The 19,425-nt window shown below is 43.8% G+C and overlaps 1 protein-coding gene across 11 annotated transcripts in view; it reads right to left on the reverse strand.

Annotated features, from left to right (window-relative positions):
• Positions 1-19,425, reverse strand: part of KCNT1 (potassium sodium-activated channel subfamily T member 1) — a 214,884-nt gene that overhangs the window by 69,674 nt on the left and 125,785 nt on the right. For 9 of the 11 annotated variants that reach the window (XM_081896321.1, XM_081896325.1, XM_081896324.1 and 6 more), the window contains 3 exons: positions 7,779-7,858; positions 2,550-2,646; positions 1,681-1,740 (listed from right to left, as the gene is read on the reverse strand). In XM_081896321.1, coding sequence (XP_081752447.1) covers positions 1,681-1,740; positions 2,550-2,646; positions 7,779-7,858 — 237 coding nt within the window. Of the gene's footprint in view, positions 1-1,680; positions 1,741-2,549; positions 2,647-7,778; positions 7,859-18,585; positions 18,628-19,425 lie in introns of all 11 variants that reach the window. The other 2 variants (XM_081896328.1, XM_081896326.1) reach the window with 1 other exon arrangement.

Consider the following 19,425-nt stretch of genomic DNA (forward strand, 5'->3'; position numbering starts at 1 on the left):
CATTTTATCTCAGGATTCAAAATCTGGGAGTTTTAGGCTTGCTGGCACTTCTCCTCTCTTTTGATTTTGACAGGCACAAAACGTGAACTAACAATGCAGCGTCATGGATCAAATCTCATCTAGGCTAGGAGGCAAGATAATAAATTTGCATACTGTCTATAAAATTCTATGCAGGACAAAATGCCACCACATATAAGCAATAAAATACTAAGGGCTGTTCCATGTCAATAACACAACTGAATCAAATATTAAATCACATTACATGTGGAATATAAAATACTTCCCAATACAAAATACTGCTGTATTATCAAATAATAAATACTGTTGTATTTACTATTTAATCTGTTCAGTAAAATATTAAACACATCTCAAGCCAACTATCACATACTGTCTAACACTATGCACCATTGCATGTCAGTTAAAAACCCCAAACACAATTGCATGCTAGCTCTCCAGTAAAGACAAACATAAAATGTTATTGCATATCAACTACCAAGTACTCTTAAATATCAAATATTGAAATAAAAGATCTTTAGTGTCAAATACCAATTGACTATACCAGTTGGGAAGCTGCTTGTTTGTTCCACATTTGGACACCTCTTAAGATATTGTAACCAAACTTTTCATGGTTCCTGAGATCAAGGAGTGGGTGTTTGTCTATGTTTGGATACAACTGGGTGCCATTTTGATTCAAGATGGCAGACAGAACATTTCAAAACTGCACCACTTTAAGCACTGGTCTCTAAAACACGTGGATTTTTCAGTTTCTCAGAATTCCAAAGTACACAAGATGGAGAGCAAAGATCTTCAGTGTCAAATATCAATACCACACACACACACACACAGAGAGAGAGAGAGAGCTTATTTCGTTTCAAAAGTAGCAGTGAAAACTTCTGGGGACAGAGGTCAAGTTAGTTCAATTCTTCCTTACACTCAGTTTCACTCAGCTCTGCGAGGCGACGTTCTTCTCTTACCCGAATCATTTCTACAAATGTGCTGTCTGGTCTAGCAGTTTAGTTAAGCAGATTACTAAGTGCATTCCTCCATGGGGGATGAGCAATTTTCAACGCCCCTCTTCGCTTGCTATGCATCCTAATATCTCACTTACTGGAATTTGCATATTCTCCCTTTTAAGCTCCAACCTGGGAACACAGAGCACTTAACAGCAGCCAAAGGTATATCTCTCCCTGATGTTCAGGCTTTTAATAGGTTGTTGCTTAAAAAGCCCTCCCTCAGAAAATCCCCTTTCCCTGGGATCATCAAGCAGCAGATCTTGTGGAGTGAGTGATAGGGGGCGAGTCCTCCCCACACTGTGAATTGGGATCTGAGGGCCAATTACTTCCAGGCTTCAGCTTTTGTCTTGGGGAAGAGATCCACTGCCCCAAAACCTGGACAGAGACTGCCAGCTGGTGTAGGCAACATTGAGCTATTTTGACCAATGGTCAGATTCGGTAAAAGGCAGCCTCCCATGTCCTTTCTATGCACCTGCATAGAGGCTCTGTCTCACCTAGTGAGCCACTTTTTTGTGCCAGGATGGGGTATTAAAAAACATTATTATGGGGTGTAAGCAACTCCCCCACTCCCCATCAACAACATGATTTTGCAGATTATATAAACTAGCCTGTCATTTGAGCAAATCCACAGATATATAATCAGAAGGGCTACTGGCCCCCTACTTACCAATTGATTTGTGTTGATGACTGGTTGAAAGTTGAGGAATTGTGTTTTTCGCATTCCCAGCTGAGTGAAAATAGTATAAAAATAAAATGCCTTTTAGAAACAGTACTCAGGCTACAGGAAGCTACAGCAGGGAGTTAGTATTTCAGAACACAGCATGTCTCTTTTAATTGAAATAAGCTATGTTAGGAGCCCTTTGGATTGGTAGGGTTTTTTTGGAGGGGATTGTCTGCTGCAACATGCCACCGACACAACAACAGCTTACCAACAGTGAATGCACGCAGGGCCATCTACACATTATTCTACTTGTCCTGTGATGCCACCCCATGTTACCACATTAGCGCCATTGGAAGGGGGACTCTTGCATCACAGCATGACAAGGTAGAGACAAAACAAACAAACAAATAAGCCTGGAACATTTGTAGTAGGAAATGTTTTAGGATTTCAGTAGGTAGTTATGGCACGTGCCCTGAAAGCACAGTGTCTGCCCTGAAACTTTTGCAGGTGTAAACAATATTGAAAGTGGGATCACACATGACTGCCCCAATACCATTGTTATGTACTGAAGTTCTCACCCTGGGCCAGCAGGGGGATACTGTAGATAGTTATGCAAATGAAGGATCGAAAGTGACATTCAGTGATTGGATAGTTTTAGAAAGTTGCTACAGTAACGTTGTACTGGAGCTCTATATAAGCAGGCTGACTGAGCCCTTCAGCTCAGTTCTGTTCTGGCCTCTGAATAAACAAGAGCTGTTTGAAGAATCGCTGTGTCATCTGATATGTTCAACCACAACTTAACAACCATCACGAACACAAATAATCATGGATGCACAACAAAACGGGCATGCTGTAGCAGAGAGAAAGGCTCTCACCATCCTATCTGTTGTGGGTCATCAAGCAGAACACGGACAATGTAAAGGAGGCAGGTAAGGAGCTTCAGGGAGAAGTTGAAGAGGCGGATTCTCAGACCTGTAGCAAATGGAACAAATAAGAGCTATTGGGTAGCCCTAAAACAAAACACACACAAACCCAAGAGTGCCCCAGACATATTTCTGAGCTGGTGACAACAGCAGACACGTCACTTTCAGGAACCATGGAGCATCCAGAACACAGAACTGTGACAAGTGATGCTAATGGCTTGGAGAAGGCATTTGGTATTACATTACATTAAAATAATTTTAAAATACCGATGTATAATTATAAATTCTCAAAAATGGTATAAAAATAACAGCAAAAGATATAATCAACAAAAACATAAAGCAACAGTCCAAACAGCACAATATTAGGTTGGAGTATGGGGAGGGGGAGGTTGTTGCTGTTTTTGATATAATTTGTTTCAGGTCCTATTATGATTTATGTGGAATTTTAAAAATTTGGTTGTGCACTTCTTGATGTTTTATTTATTGCTTGTGGCTACTTTGTTATGTTTGTAGTTATGTGTATTTTATGTTGTAACCCACCTTGTGGGTTAACTATAGAAAGGCAGCCTACAAATAAACCTTACACACCACTTCAACTATAATAAGAAACCTCAAAGTGGTTTACAAAAAGGTAAAACAATAAAATCAAGAAAAATTCACGTCACTTTACCCCCAAATATTGTGCACAGAGCTGCACTGAAAAATTCAGAGAAGTGCAAATTTCAAAAGGTGGCTGGGTTTTGGTTCCTGCACCATTTTGGAAAGTGCATATTAGATAGTCCACCTTTAACTGCAAACTGAATTTAATTTCTCTTCCCCTCCCCTTAATCCAAATACACTGCTCACAATGGGGGTGGGAGAACAAAAGGGGGGGGTGTTATCTCATTATGTTACAAATTCTTGCTTCTGGGAACATCTGCTTTCAGCAACGTTTAAACATCTATTGTCACTTCATCAGGAGAAACAAACACACATAGTAATTTGTGTTGCTTAATATAGAAAAGCTGCCTAAGGATCATTTCTCTGAGCTGTGTTAGCAACAATTGCCCCGCCACTGAAAGATCGACTGCCGTTGGCCCAAGAGCTTTGTGCTGCACCCATCATTATTTATCACCTTTGTGCTTTAAATAAGCACAAATATGATAAATAAAAGAAGCAGGCATATCAGCTTGTTGAAATTATTCCACACTTCATCTTCCCTGCATGGGGAAAAGTTCAGGACAACTGTTATCAGAACACCCAGAGTAGAGAGCTCTGAGGATATTGCATTAAATTGCATTTCCACCCTTCATGATATGTTCATTTAAGAAAGTAGCAAAACCCTATCCATTAGTTATAATAGTAGTATTAGTTTTGGTATTATTACAATTTATTGCCTGCCATCAACCTCAACATCCCAGGACAGGTTACAGCAATCAAAACACAACATCAGCATTAAAATACAATATTACACAACATGCAGCGGGGGTAGGGATATAAGAGCATAAGATGAGCCCTGGTGGATCAGAATGAGGCCTTTGCTAGGGGTGGGGATCTTGTTCAGTCTGAGAGCCACAGCCCCTTCTGGGGGTCATGTGACGGAGGTGGGCGGGGTCAGAGGTAAAAGCAAGCAACAAATGGAAATTTTACCTTTGTCCACCCGGCTGCTTTCTGCACACCCCTCCCTATCCTCCAAGCAAGAGGCATTGTCAGAGGTCAAGGACACATCCCAGTCAAGCAAAAATACTCAAGGAGGGAGCAAAGCAGCCTATAGAGAGGACTGGAGGCTGTAGCGGTGCACTCCATTTCACCACCTGAAGTGAAATGGAAAGGTGCCACCCTGTTCATGAGCCAAATACCAGTTCCCCCCTTGCTGCCTCTGCCAAAGCCTTGCTTGCTGGGGTTGTGTGGCTTCTGGGTTCGAGCAAGATCTCACAAGAGCCCCATGACATCTCTCTGGAACCCACTGGAGCTGCTTCCCCAGTTCTGGTGGCAGGGGCATGGCCACAAAGGGGCCTCTTGGTTCCTGCCTCTTGAGGCAGCAGCCTCAATCTGCAGGGAAGACTCAAAGGGTTTGGTCTATAAGCTCCCTGTACCCACTGATTCACCACCACAGTTCCTACCCCAGACAATCCACCACCACCATGGACAGGGATGTTTATTTCAGTTTTGGAGCCTTGCTTAGTAAGAGATGTTATGGGTGAGAAACAGCGTTGGTGGAGGAAGGGAGGGGTGGGGGAGTGCACCACCCACGGCACCATCGGGGAGGGAGGTACCATTGCGGCTGCCCCCCAAACGTGCCACCCCCACCACCACGCCAGGCACCACACCCCCACGGTCAGTGCCACACCCCCACAGGCGTGGGCCACACCCCCGGGACACACATCACGCCCCCGCGGGCAGCATGCCACACCCCGGGATGTGTGCCACGCCCCCAGGACATGCTTCACACCCCCGGGATGCATGCCAGCCATGCCCCCGCATGCTCTCTGCCCCCAGTACCGAAGCATGCAGCTTCGCCACCGAGAAAAAGTAGCTATGATAATGGTTCAGTGCCCCCTCCCCTTTATTGATCCTTCCCACTAATCCTTTCCATCTGCACACCAGCATAATGAGGCAAAACTGAATTTGTGGAGTTTTTCCCTGAAGCATCAATGTGCTCCTTCATCAAGTTCCCATTATCTCTGCCTAGAAGGAAGACTGTGATTCTAGGGAAGGCACATCAAAGAGCCCTGCCCCACACCTTTAAAAGTGCTTTGGTCAGATTTGTACTAAAATTGAATATGAATTTGCAAGAAGGGTTCCACCCCCCTAAGCAAAACTGGGAGCTTCCTCTCCCCAAATGTGAAACCTAAAATGAAGAAGAATCTTGCTTCTATGGAGATTGGAAAGGGCTCAGAAAATCAGTCATCTGGACATACGACGCTGTAGCATTTGCAACCAATAGATGGAGCCATTGTTGTCCCGAAGCAGCACGCCAGAGAAGACCTACCCTTATTTGTAAAAGGAAAAGGCTTCAGATGTGAGCAAAGCTGTATTAACAACAATTGATGGCTCAAGTTCAGAAGCAGAAATGTGTGAAAACAGATGAATCACACTCCACATTAAATGATCTGTTACTTCCACCAGCTGTTAAATCACCACCGTTGCAACCCACAATATAAATCAAATAGATCAGCATGGTCAATTCAAGCCCAGCTATGGCAGGATATGAGGGAGGGGTGGGATCTGAAATCACTTTTGCATGCTTAAAAAGCTGTTGGATGCTTAGTGTCCTCTCTGTACGCCCTGTAGGAGTCACTAGCAATCTTCCCTTATGCTGGCACCAGAGTCTGCTTTGTGTCTTGCAGCAAAATATAGACCGCCTGTGCACTCACTCCCCAGCTCATGCATCCCAATTGTCCTCATTTATCGGAGACAATCCCTGTTGTTTTTCAATCAATCAAATTCTATTATTATGATCTCAAATCAGCCACTAGAATAAAGTGAACCATTTACAATTTTATAGTTTACAGGCAAAAGACTCTTTGGGATTAACAAAAAGCTAGGATATGAGTGTGCATCATCACACATTCACAAACACACTAGAGTGAATTACTGAGGACTAGAATGGTTGGTAGAGTGCTTTAATCATCGGGTTCCTAGCAATGCAGGATTTTGCCACATGCCACATGTTAGTGGAGTCTGTCAAAGGGAAGGAAGTGTAAAAATTATCTGGTCTCCCTGGGAATTTTATTAAAATAGGTGTGATGTATAATAGCAAATGTCCTTATAGCATAAGCAGTAGAGTAAAACACACTCTACTATTTCAGTGCTGGATTGACAGAAGCAGACATGCTGGTTATATGGAATGTGTGAGTATTTTCCTCCCAGCAAAGCTGATAGTAAGGCATTAAAACAGGCCAGAGTGAAAGTTCTGTGGTATTTGGAAATTCCAAGTATATAAGATAATCAGTGAGTGCTAATTTTGCTACGGTTTCCAGCTGCCAGTTCCCAATTATTTTGAGGCTTGTTCCTGAGTAAACATTGCTACCCATTATTTATTTTATTTATTAAACATTTTTACAAACCACTTCATAGCATAGATTCATCAAGACAAGGGCAGAACAGAATGAAAAACTGAAATACAAGCTCTAAGAACAATAAAGTCAATTAAGCAACATCTGGAAGAGTAAAATCTAATTATAAATCAATGGAAGCATTTCATCAAATCTTTCATAAACAGGAAGGGAAAGCCTTCCATACACACACCGACACCCCACCACCCAATTATTTATTTCATTTTTAAATCACTTCCTATAAAGCATCTCAAAGTAATAACACAATCTCTCTCTCTCTTTCACACACAAACAAACACACACACAAAACATTAAAGCAATTGCATATATTAAAACAATTAAAGGAAACATCACATATAACAAAACAATCACATTTATTAAAACCATTGCATATGTAGAACAACTTCAAGTAAACTTGGATACCAGGTGATATAAAGATCTCCACTATCAATATTCCTTCTAGCAGGCACAGCGAAGACAAAAAACATGCCCCCTGTTTGATGTGCAATGGGAAGGAGTTCAATGTTTGACCTGAAATGCAAAACTGGGGGTACCTGCATTTTTAAAAGCTGGGTTAATAAGCTGTTTTCCATAGCAACAAGTGCCCATTGGGACCAGTGGGGCAGAAGGCAGGGAGCCGAACTGTAGATGGCACTAGAGCCAATGAGAAGCAGAGCCAACTCAGTCTAGTCTTGTTCCCTGCCATCCTCCTCTCTGCTGAGCAAGGGCAACACTTGAGACTAAGGAGGAGGAAGTTGGCAGGCAGGGCCACCCCCTGGACTGGATGTAAGTAGGAAGGGAGGCAGGTGGGAGTGGCTGAGGGCAGTATGAGGTCATGGGACAAAGCCCCATTTGCCCTAATGGACCAGCCTGCATTGGTTCAGTGCCCCATCCTCACCCTTAGTTCTCCTACAGCACTTCTCAGACTGTGCGCTAGGGCCCACAAGGAGGCTACAGAGTGGTTTTTCAGGGTTAGGTTTTTGCTGCCCCAGATGCCCCCTACCACCATCACCCCACACACAGAAGACTGGGTGCCTTGAATTCAGCATGAGTACATTGAAGTATATAGATTGCCTCACATCAAGTATTTTAGTAGTTCTAAACCCATATACACAAAGCAGAACCCAATGGTGCAAACACTTACTTGATCTTTGGTTTTTGATGAAGAACAGCTTGAGGCGCTCCTTAAACGTGTTTTCATTCACATAAAACTCCACTTGGACCCTGCCAAGTGAGAAAGAAGCACGTGAGGAGTTATCCAGAGCTCTTACAAAATCACTACAACCAAGTTGACACTACAGTAGGGTTTGGTTGCCATACGTCTGGACAAGTCCTCTATTAGGGGGGCTACATGTCCATCTGGACAACCGTGGGGTGAAAGGGTGTCCCTCAAAAAGCTCAACAACTTTATGTGTCCAGCACCCATACACTACAACCTATCTGCAATTGCTGTGCAATGGCTAGTTTTGAGGGAAGAAGAGGAGTTTGGATTTGATATCCTGCTTTATCACTACCCAAAGGAGTTTCAACGCGGCTAACATTCTCCTTTCCCTTCCTCCCCCACAACAAACACTCTGTGAGGTGAGTGGGGCTGAGAGACTTCAGAGAAGTGTGACTGGTCCAAGGTCATCCAGCAGCTGCATGTGAAGGAGCGGAGATGCGAACCCAGTTCACCAGATTACGAGTCCACCACTCTTAACCACTACACCATGCTGGCTCTGGGAAACAGATTGACCTTCCCTCTCTCCCTCCTCCATTTATTTATTTATTTGGGGGAAGAGATGGGGCCTTATGAACAGATTTGTCTCTGGAAAAATAGACACACATGCAACCTCTGCTGGTTCTCTTGCAATGGCCACATGCCATACACTTTTGGTGACAGTGTGGCAACTCTCCCACTGAGTTTGCTGTCAGTGTCGAGGGAATGATACAGACATTTCAGTGTTACATGCAAAATCTAAATAAGAGATGCAGCATTAAGAAGACATGAAAAGCCCTGCTGGATCAGTCTGAAGGCCCATCTAGTCCAGCAACCTCCACAGTGGCCAACCAGTTGCTCCAATGGGAAGCCCGCAAGCAAGGCCTGAAAGGCAATTTCCCCCACTTCTGATTCCCAGCAACTGGTATTAAGAAGCAGGTTGTCTCTGAAAGTGGGCGAGAACATAGCCATTGTGGCTAGTATCCTTTGATATCCTTACTAATATCCCCTGTGAATTTGTCTAATCCTCTTTAAAAGCCACTGCAAGTGGGTAGCCATCACGGTTTCTCATGGGTGCCCCTTCCACAGCTTTGTGAAGAAGTATTCTCCCCCCCCCCGCCCTGAACCTCCCAAAACTCAGTTTCATTGGATGTCTCTAAGTTATATTTATTATGAGAAAGGGAGAGGTTTCTCCACACCCTTGCCTAATCTTATAGCACTGAAACACAGGGTCCTTACAACTTGCAAACATTTCCTCATAGGGTCGCCAGGGACCAGACGTTGTTCCTTCATGATGGCTAGCTACATGCAGCTCCAGGGCTATCAAGTGGCCACTCCTGCCTTGCACCAAACTTTATATATATACATAGATACACAAATTTAACATGGGAAAAAATAAAGTTACACCATCAGCTCACGTCAGCAATAAGAATAATTCATCCCTCCTAATTTCCACACATATATAAGCAGCCCAAAAAGATATCCCAATGAGAGTGATGAGTATATGATACAGAAAGCACAACAATATCATACTTTGCACCAGACTTTTCAGTTTCTGCATAGTGGCCAATGAGAACTTTTTTTGTTTTTTGGCAGAGAGCCAAAAGCTTAGCATTGACACTTTTCTTTTAAACCTTTGGTCTTATTTAGAAGATAAATAATTGCCATCCTTACTTATTGCAGATTTTTTTTTATAAAAAAAACATGTCTTAAAAACAAGCAGCAATTCGATTTTATTCAAGCAAGAAGCAGCTCATTAGTTACAACCAGTGCTTTTTTCGGGGGGGGGGCAGGAGTGCACACACCCCTAAACATTTTGTGAATGTGAGTTTGACCTCATTGAGGGGCTGTATTTCAATATGAATAGGGAAATGAGAGTACCCCCTAAACATTTTTTTTTTGGGGGGAGCACTGGTTACAACCAACATCTAAACACATCAAACACTAAAAATGAATCAACAATCTTTGTTTATGTAGCAGGCTGAGAAGGAGTGGAGAGAGTGGGGGTGAGAGATAAGAGAGAGTCCCAGACAGTTCAAGCATATTTTGTGTTGTTCCCCCAAACATACATACTCAATGTCCCCCTGGTCCTGAGCAGCTGAGAATGGTTACCTTTTGATCCCTTGAAAAGTACAAGAAGCTGAAGGAGGAAGTTGGAAAAGGCTTTCTTTCCCACTTCCTTTGTCAGCTCTATGTACTTTTCAAGGCTCCTATTAGTTCTACTGAGAGTGGAGAGGGGGTGCGACGCCCACAGTACCAGCTCAGAGATGCAAACAAGAGAGTCTGAGACACTTCAAATGTTCATGTAAGCTGTGACCCTCCAGCTGTTGCTGCACTTCAACTCCCATTAGTTAGCATGGTCATGACCATAGATACTTCTGATCAATGCATTCATGTTGGGAAGCATCCTTTGAAAACCAAACAACCATTTTGAGCACACATCAATTGCTGTTCTGCCTTTGTTACTCTTTAGCTTGGAGTACCTCAGGAGGGAGGAGACCAGTATTCTGTCACAGCTACCGCTCAACAGATTTACATTTGCTAGTCTGCAAGTGTTAGAACAGTAAAAAGGTAAAGGATCTCTGACAGTTAAGTCCAGTTGCGGACAACTCTGGGTTGCGGCGCTCATCTAGCTTTACTGGCTGAGGGAGCCGGCGTACAGCTTCCAGGTCATGTGGCCAGCATGACTAAGCCGCTTCTGGCGAAACCAGAGCAGCGCATGGAAATCGCCGTTCACCTTCCCACCGGAGCGGTACCTATTTATCTACTTGCACTTTTGGGCATGCTTTTGAACTGCTGGGTTGGCAGGAGCTGGGACTGAACAATGGGACCTCACCTTGTTGCGGGGATTCAAACCACCGACCTTCGGATTGGCAAGCCCTAGGCTCTGTGGTTTACACCACAGCGCCACCCATTCACCTCCATTAAAAAATATTTGTAATAATAATGGAGAGCCCAAAACAATTGAATCCTTCTCAGCTTTCAGATGGGTGGCTGATTGATGGATGGGTCCACAGGGCACTATGAAAATACTAAAGATGGATCGAAGCAAAGGACACTGGTCATCTAGGCTACAGACTCATATGTCAGCTTTTATACCAAGTTTCACATCCCTGGCTTCCACCAAAGAATGCTGTAGTTTGATAAGGAAGCTGAGCAGAGTTGGCACCAGGATTAAGAATCACTGGTCACATGCTACTGTCCACATTCCCACAGTGGGTTCTGCTGATCCTGCTGCTCTTCCTCCTTGAGTACAGCCGTACACTGGCTGTAACAGATGACAGGTGATGATGCAGCTTCCTGTTGAAAGCAGAGTTTGTTGACATGATTTATCAGCTGAGCAGTGACATCCACATATCACTAACATACCACATGGTTTGTTATCAAATTGCCTAGGCAAAAGAAGCTCTTGACATCATAGTGGTGCCCAGGGCCGTCTTACCCATAGGCACTAGGGGTGCAGGGCACTCGGGCACTGGGCTCTCAAGGACACCAGGCCAAGAGTCCAGGGCCCGAGAGTTGAGTCCGGGGGTGAGCCAGAGCGCCACGGCAGGCTCTTCTGCTGTGGGCAGCTCTGCACCACGAGTTCATGGGTGACTGAGCCAGTGAGATGCTGAGGTGGCCAGCTGCCCTGCCCTCCTGGGCAACTGGGACTGGGCAACTGGGGGGGGCACCAGGCGGATCTTTGCATCCCGGTGCCGCATATGCTTAAGACAGCCCTGGTGGTGCCAGCTGACTGACAAATGGGCTACCCTGGCCATGGGCCAAAATGGTCCAAAGAGATTGGGGAAAGTAAGGATCTGGTCCACTGACTGGGAAATGTTCTGCAGCCCTGCACAAGAGATTATTTGCTCACATAGAGTAGTGATGTTGAAGCAATGCTTTTCTAGGGTCTGGTGGGCTGGGAGTCAGCTGATAGAATGCTCAGGCAGGCTGGTTTGGCAGCCTAGAGGGTGTTTTCCAAAGCAGGTCTCATTCTGCCAGTCTTGCTGTAGAAAGAGGATGCACAATCCAGATATTTTTACCAGGGCTACGCATGCCTCCCTTGATCTGATTTGGAGCCCAATCCAAGTTTTGGGGGCTTACACAGTATTTAACTAGCATTCTGGAGCCCTTTTGAAAGCCCCAGATCACTGGAGATGGACCTGATCTGATCCAAGATGACCCAGGGCAGCCTCCACCTGCTCCAGCCAAATCTCAGGTTGACCTGAATTGGCCTGATTCAGTTTGGGATCCATAATTTGGTCAGAGTCCTAGTTTCTGTGCACGCACACACATACCGCTTTCCATTCTAGCCTGTAAGAGGCATTATTATAGTACAGAGCAAATTCCAGTCAGGCAAAATGAGTCAAGGGGGTGAGAGGCAGGAATGGGTGATCTTGTGCCAGTTCTGTCTCTCACCTAATCTAATCTCCATGTTGTTGTGAGGATAAAAATGGAAAGGGGGAAAGCCATGTACATCACCTTCAGCTGCTCGAAGGAAAGATGCAATACAAATGTAACCATAAATAAAATGCATAAGAGAACCCACCCCTGCCTTGCATTAGCTAACATAACATAGTTCTACTGATGATACCCATAAAATACATTTGCTTGCACCCCAATCTGTGCAGGGAGAGACTACATAGTTCCCAGCATTTATCCAGGGTGTAGTTTCCTAGGGATGAAGAGTGCTGGATACTGCAGAGTCTTTAAGATATATGATTTTATTTACACATATCTGCAACCTGAGAATAAGATGGAAGAGCTCACAGAAAACACTTCAACAGAACTTGCTTCCTCATTAGGTTTCTAGGAGGGGTTTCCAAGGCCATAGCTTTGGATTCAGCACACAGCAAGACAAGCTTCTGTGTCTCTTTTCCAGCTGCCATCTTCAGCCCAGACAAATGGCAAGCTCTTGTTCACCTGCCTTCATGATGATGTGGTCTCCAGCCAGGTGAGCTGTTAGGAGAAAGTCTCACCTCCTCCTTTGGAAGCTCTGTCAACGAGTATGACAACATGACCAGCTCTTTGGACATGTAAACAAGGTGATTACAGGCCTGCTCAGAGATACTGACTTAGCAAAGAGACTGCTTTGGCCACTCCAGCAGTCTCTTCTACTACAAACTACAACCTTACAAATATGAATTCACAACCTTGGTTGGGACCCAGAGACTTGATCCAGCTCAACACTGCTGCCCCTGTCCTCTAGCAACACTAGCAGCTGTGCCAGCAGCTCAAACCTTAAACTGCTGGTGAGAAAAGATAGGAAAGAAAAGAAAAGGGAAAAAAAGAGCTATAGAAGGAGTCATTTAATGAAGTGCTCAGAGATGACCAGCTGTTGGGAAGGAGCCAGCGGAAGGGATCCAAAATCCTTTCCTTCAGCTATGATTTATTTGTATGGCAAGAGAAAAATATCTGAGGAGTGCAGGAGTGCGGGGGGAGGGGAGAGGGAGAATAAAAGCAGAGGTGGTTTTTTGTTTTGGGTTTTTTGTTTGCATATACACACATGGCTGGGCAGGAAAGCAAAAAGAGGAATGCTTGTGGTAAACAATGTTCACATCTATTTACAGTTATGCACCCCCATCCCATCTCTATCATTCAGTAAGGATGCTACGTGAACTGCCTCCCCTCCTTTAAATGGCATTGGGGGTGGGTGATGTGTTAGGAAGAGAGGGCTGGTCAAGGGAGTTAATGGGAAGTTAACAAATGGGAAGTTAACAAAGTTAACCTAGACAGCATCTTAAAAAGCAGAGACATCACCTTGCCAACAAAGGTCCATATAGTTAAAGCTATGGTTTTCCCAGTAGTGATGTATGGAAGTAAGAGCTGGACCATAAAGAAGGCTGATCGCTGAAGAATTGATGCTTTTGAATTATGGTGCTGGAGGAGACTCTTGAGAGTCCCATGGACTGCAAGAAGATCAAACCTCTCAATTCTGAAGGAAATCAGCCCTGAGTGCTCACTGGAAGGACAGATCCTGAAGCTGAGGCTCCAGTACTTTGGCCACCTCATGAGAAGAGAAGACTCCCTGGAAAAGACCCTGATGCTGGGAAAGATGGAGGGCGCAAGGAGAAGGGGATGACAGAGGACAAGATGGCTGAATAGTGTTCTCGAAGCTATGAACATGAGTCTGACCAAACTGCGGGAGGCGGTGGAAGACTGGAGTGCCTGGCGTGCTCTGGTCCATGGGGTCACGAAGAGTCGGACACGACTAAAAGACTAAACAACAACAAACAAAGGGGGAGGCAGTGTTGGCGAGCAGAGCAAGCAGGAGTGACAGTCCATCTCTCTCTCTCTCTCTCTCTCTCTCTCTCTCTCTCTCTCTGTGTGTGTGTGTGTGTGTGTGTGTAGATTGATAGGTCAATAGATCAATAAATTGATATGAGAGAGATTTAACATGAAAATGATAACATAAGCATCTGTGACCATGTACATGCCTGGCTGGCCAGTTACTAACTATAACATCTTTTGGAAAATGAGGTAGGAAGGTAGGAAATGACCAGTATTGGCCCCCAGATGCCCTGATCTGCTCCTGTTGGCCCTGGTGCTGATGAGGGACTTTTATGCTGATGCCCTCTCGGTAGTCAGCTGGAGGCCTTGCTCCAGGCTGTGCCACTTGGATTAACCGTGGATCATCAAAATAGGGGAAAAAAGGAAATATGTTCTTTATATAATGAATGAGGTGAGGAACAAAAGAAACCCACTTAAGGATAAATGGATTCAAAAATGAAAATCTAGCAATCACCCCAAGAAATAAAATCATTGTTAAGTACAATTCAACAAGTTACATATCTATATTTAAAACCCCATTACAGGATTTGTTTTTATCAGTAACTACTAAAAAGAACAAGAAAGCAAATGTACAAAGCCAAGTAAAAACTAATTGAAACAACTAAATCAGGGGAGTCTTTTACATTTGCCATATATGCCAGCAACCCGTCTTTATATCGTGACATCCTTACTAAAGAGCATAAAGTATATCTCACTGGTGAAGAATCTGTAGTCCTCTGATGCTGTTGTACTCCAACTCCTATCAGTCCCACTCAGCATGGCCAGTGGTTAGGGGTGATGCATGCTGGAATCCAGAAACTTCTGGAGGGCAATGCCAGTTCTCTACCCATGGTCAGTATTTTGACTAATCAGTACAATAATAACAACAACAACAGATCAGCATGAATTTTCTGCTCCAAAGCCTTGTGTGTAAACAAAAAGATTACACCAATGGTAAGGGATGTTCCTTGATACTAAAAAGAAAGTCATGCCCTCTGAGAATTATTATTAAGCCAGCATCTCTCCTCCTTAATTCTGAAAGCTTGGGTGCCTTCCAAATGTTCCAGGCCTGCCTCACATTTTCAGTCTGCAGCACCTGAACAGTTATTCAAATAGAAATAATGCCATGTGACATATTTTTTAAACAAATGCACCAAGAGTCAAGAACACAAACTGCCAATGTTTTGAATGCAATTGGAATCATAAGAGCATAAGAACACACCCACACACCCACATACACATCCATGCAATGGAAGTAAAATCAGTTCCAGACTACATGAGGTGCCCCTCAGGGAAAAACTATCATACCTGTGTGTTTTCCTCTGCAGAACAAAAATGGGTGAGGTTTTTATTACCAGGAAATGGGCAAAGGGGAAAAGGGTTAATATTTCCCCCCATTGTACTGCAAATCCTATCATATTCAAGCCCTCCATCCCAGGTTGCTATTAAAAGTTCTATCACCTCTGTGCAGACAGTACATAAATTGCAGAAAATCAGAAGGAGATCATTCTTAGCTATTGTTTTTAGAAGGTTACCAGGGTTTGGGAGGTGGATGTGATTTGGCTAAAGTTGTTAGGCTCATGGATTTCATTAAGGGCCTTTCTACTTTTTTCTCCATATAAATTCTTGGCCTGTCCTGGACACAATAGAAATAAACATGCTGGTAGTTTCAGCACCACAGATAGTTCCAAGTGAGAGAACTGTTCCAAGGAAGGCTGAGAGCTGGGAACTTACAAGTCTCTGAGACTGGGAACTTACAAGTCTCTGAGACTGGGAACTTACAAGTCTCTGCTTCCAGTGTTGCTGAACTGATAGTTCCTTCCAACCTCCCCATGAAAATGGAACCCAGGTGGATACTCTGGGAGGGGGAACTACTACTACCCCTACTGTGTAAACTCCCTGACCAGATATTCAACTTTCAGAACCCTTAGACCCTTCTGCTTTTAATGCTGCAAAGAACTAGTTCTGACTGTGAGTGCACAGCTCTCAGGTCCTGATAGACAAGGTGGGGAACCTATGGCCCTGTTGATTAACCATTGGCCAGGGCTTGGTAGGAGTTGCCATCCTACCGTATCAGGAGAGCTGCAGGTTCCCCACTCCTGATAGGCTAGAACAGGGATGGAGAACCTGTGGACCTTTAAATATTGATGGGCCATTGGCCCGGGGCTGGTGGGAGTTGTAGTCTCAGGCACTCATAGGAAACTGGAAGAAACTAATATGCCCATGGAGGAGACTGATGAGGCAGCTTGAAAATGACAAGTTCAGAGCAGCATTTATTTCAAGTAACTGGTAACTGTCTGAAGTCCCTTGCCATATAGCCACATCACCACCAATTTTGTTGAGGACTTCCTTGTAAGTAAAAAATGACACATCATTGTCAAGCCACAAGCAAGGAGCCACATGCAGCAACATAATTATCCCCAGCATCTGATGAATTTATTGGACAATATTAAATCAATGAATCCCCAGATCTGTTTAACAAGGGCTACTTTCATAAATGGAAGTGGTGACATCTGTTCTCCAGCAGTTAATTGCAAACAGCTGCTTTCTCTGGGGATGCAATACAGGTATACAGCAACAGCAGGCACTAGTCTTTTCAGATTCGGGGGCCCATGTTAAACCACAATCTGCAAGAGATTGTACCTGGGACTTTTTGCATGCAAAGCAGATTTTCTACCACCAAGCTACGGCCCATTCATTTCAAAGAACATAGGAAACTGTCTTATACCAAGTCAAAACATTGCCCTATTTTGCTCACTATTGTCTCTCCCAATCCTACCTGGTGATGCCAGGGACTGAACCTGAGAACTTCTGCATGCAGAACAGATGCTCTACCACTATACTACTGTTATGCTCATTTTAGAACATACCCGCAGGCCTGAATGAAGGGGTCAGAGATATGTAAAGTGGCTGGTCTGATGATCCAACAGACTAACTCCACTTTCAGAACTGATTTCCCTGAGATGAAATGTATTTGAGAGACCATGGTCCTAGTTTCTCCTATATATTTTTTTACTTGCTGGGGCTTCAGTCAAAACCTGCAGGCTGAAATTGTTGATGCTTAGTATATATATCACAGTGCAGTACAGACATGAGTAGTCTGGCAAGACAGCTGGTTGAAAGAAGATGAGCTTAAGGTTTATTACTCCTGGAAAACAAAGCCATTCTAAGTACAAGCTTTTTTGAGGAAAAAACGGAGTCATAATAACCTTGTGGCACTAACATTAAAGAAGAAGCAGGAAGGAACTAAGGCCTGAGAGCCAAAACAATCTGCATAACCACATGGTATCTAAAGAAGTGTGCATGCACACGAAAGCTTATACCCAGAAGAAACTTAGTTGGTCTCTAAGCTGCTACTGAACAATTTTTTTAATTTTTAAAAATTTAAATCCACATACAGCTACTCAAGAAGGAGTCAGTGAGGGAAGAATAAGTTGTCTTTCTGTCAGGTAACTTATTGCAAGTGTTGTTGCTTCACTCCCAACAGAAATAACTCCATCTTGAGGGACCATCTGAGAAATGTCCATTGTGGCTGCTGAAAAAAGTGCTTGCCTGTGATGATGAATTTCCATAGGCTGGGCATCTATGTTCTCTGAGACACAGAGTTATATATTCCTTGCCAGCCCTGACAGTGAGCAGGGAAAACACACAAATTCTTTCTTACATAATGAATGCAGGCTAATGACTCGTGTGAGAGTTATAGAGGAAAAGTCACTGAAGCTACAGAAAGAAAGAAAAATTGTTGGTGGGAGCATTCTCAGGAAAAACTGAGAGAAAATCTACAGCCTGTTTTATGTAAGTTTACCCAACATGGCTTCCCCCAAAGAACCCTGGGAACTGTAGTCTGGTGATACACTCAGAGTTCATTAGTGATCTCGAAATCTCTTCCACATCATAGAACTAAAGTTGGCAGAGTCCCCCAGGGAGAGGAAATGGGAGTTTGTTTACTTAGCAAGATTTCTATAACGATCAACAAACAAACCTCTAAGCAAGTTTACATGAAACAATATGAAATACTCATTAAGGAAATGCTGATTTAATCAACAGTCTTTGAAAACAACTAGACATAACAAAGTTATCAAAATGTAAGATAAAAGCAACTGTTTAAAAAACAAATATACTGTATATAATAAAATTACATGTCTGAATAGGCTGACCTAAACAAAAAAGTTTTCAGCAGGTGTTGAAAGTGATGCAATGAAGTGACTGCCTAATATCAGCAGGCAAGAACTCCCAGAGAGTAGGCATTGCCACACTAAAAGATCCATTCCTCACATGCATGGAACAGACGTTACATAACACTTGTAAAAGTCCCAGTTCTGGTTTTAATTGTTTGAAACCAATTTAAGCTTGTGGCCCCTTGCTTAAAAACTGCTCACATTCTTTCACTTTCACTCACAATCCTCGGTAAATAACCTTCAGAAGAATAGAATGTAAATGGGTTTCTCAAATCAGAGTACTGTTGCCATCTTGAAGCGCATGCAGTTTGGAGCTCACTTACTGTGAAAGGGAGGAATCCATACTGAAATCTTCGGTATGTGGCCTACGGACATGGGGCAAAAGGAGCGTTAACAGGTCAGGCACACATCAACAGAACAATCAGAGGGTTACGGGACACAACTTGTGGAACTGGACAGGATGGAGTGGTACAAAAGTCTATTGGCACTGGAAGACAGGGCATATTTCTACCTTCCTACCATAGGCAATACCACCAAGATGACCAAGGAATACTTCAATGGAGTAGCATGAGAGCAGCTTCTCCACAGTCCAGTCCCGCAACCATCTCAGTTATGAGTGTTCAAAGGTTACTAGGAGTTGGAACAATAATAGAGCCCCTTCCATTACCAAAGCACAGAAGACAGGAGGTGCCAACTTGTAAAAGTATCAGATTGGCCAAATCCACATTGTCCAATCCTAGAGACATTGCTGGAGTAGTTGTCAGGAGACTATGGGGAAGTATCACCCATGTGGCTAAAGAAGTGCATGCCCCACCCTGAAAGCAAATAGAATTGACTCTCTACCTCAATGAGGGAGGGCCTGTAGTCCTCCAGATGTAGTTGGACTATAGCTCCTACCAACGCCTGACCAATGGTCATATAGGCTGGGTTGATGGGAGTTGTAGTCTAGCAAGATCTGAAGGGCCATAGCTGCTATCCCTGCTATACAAACTCTTCTTGGGACTTCTGAATATCAGACATTGTTAATTTGAACTAGCTAATTTGAAAAATGGTCTTCATATGTAACACCAGACAACCAGAGTGAGGAACCTGTGGCCCTCTAGATGATATCGGACAACAACTCCCATCATCCCTGACCAATGGTTATACAGTTTGAGGCTAAT

Source organism: Podarcis melisellensis, assembly GCF_964234715.1.
Source record: "Podarcis melisellensis genome assembly, chromosome: Z".
Taxonomy (NCBI): Eukaryota; Metazoa; Chordata; class Lepidosauria; order Squamata; family Lacertidae; genus Podarcis; species Podarcis melisellensis.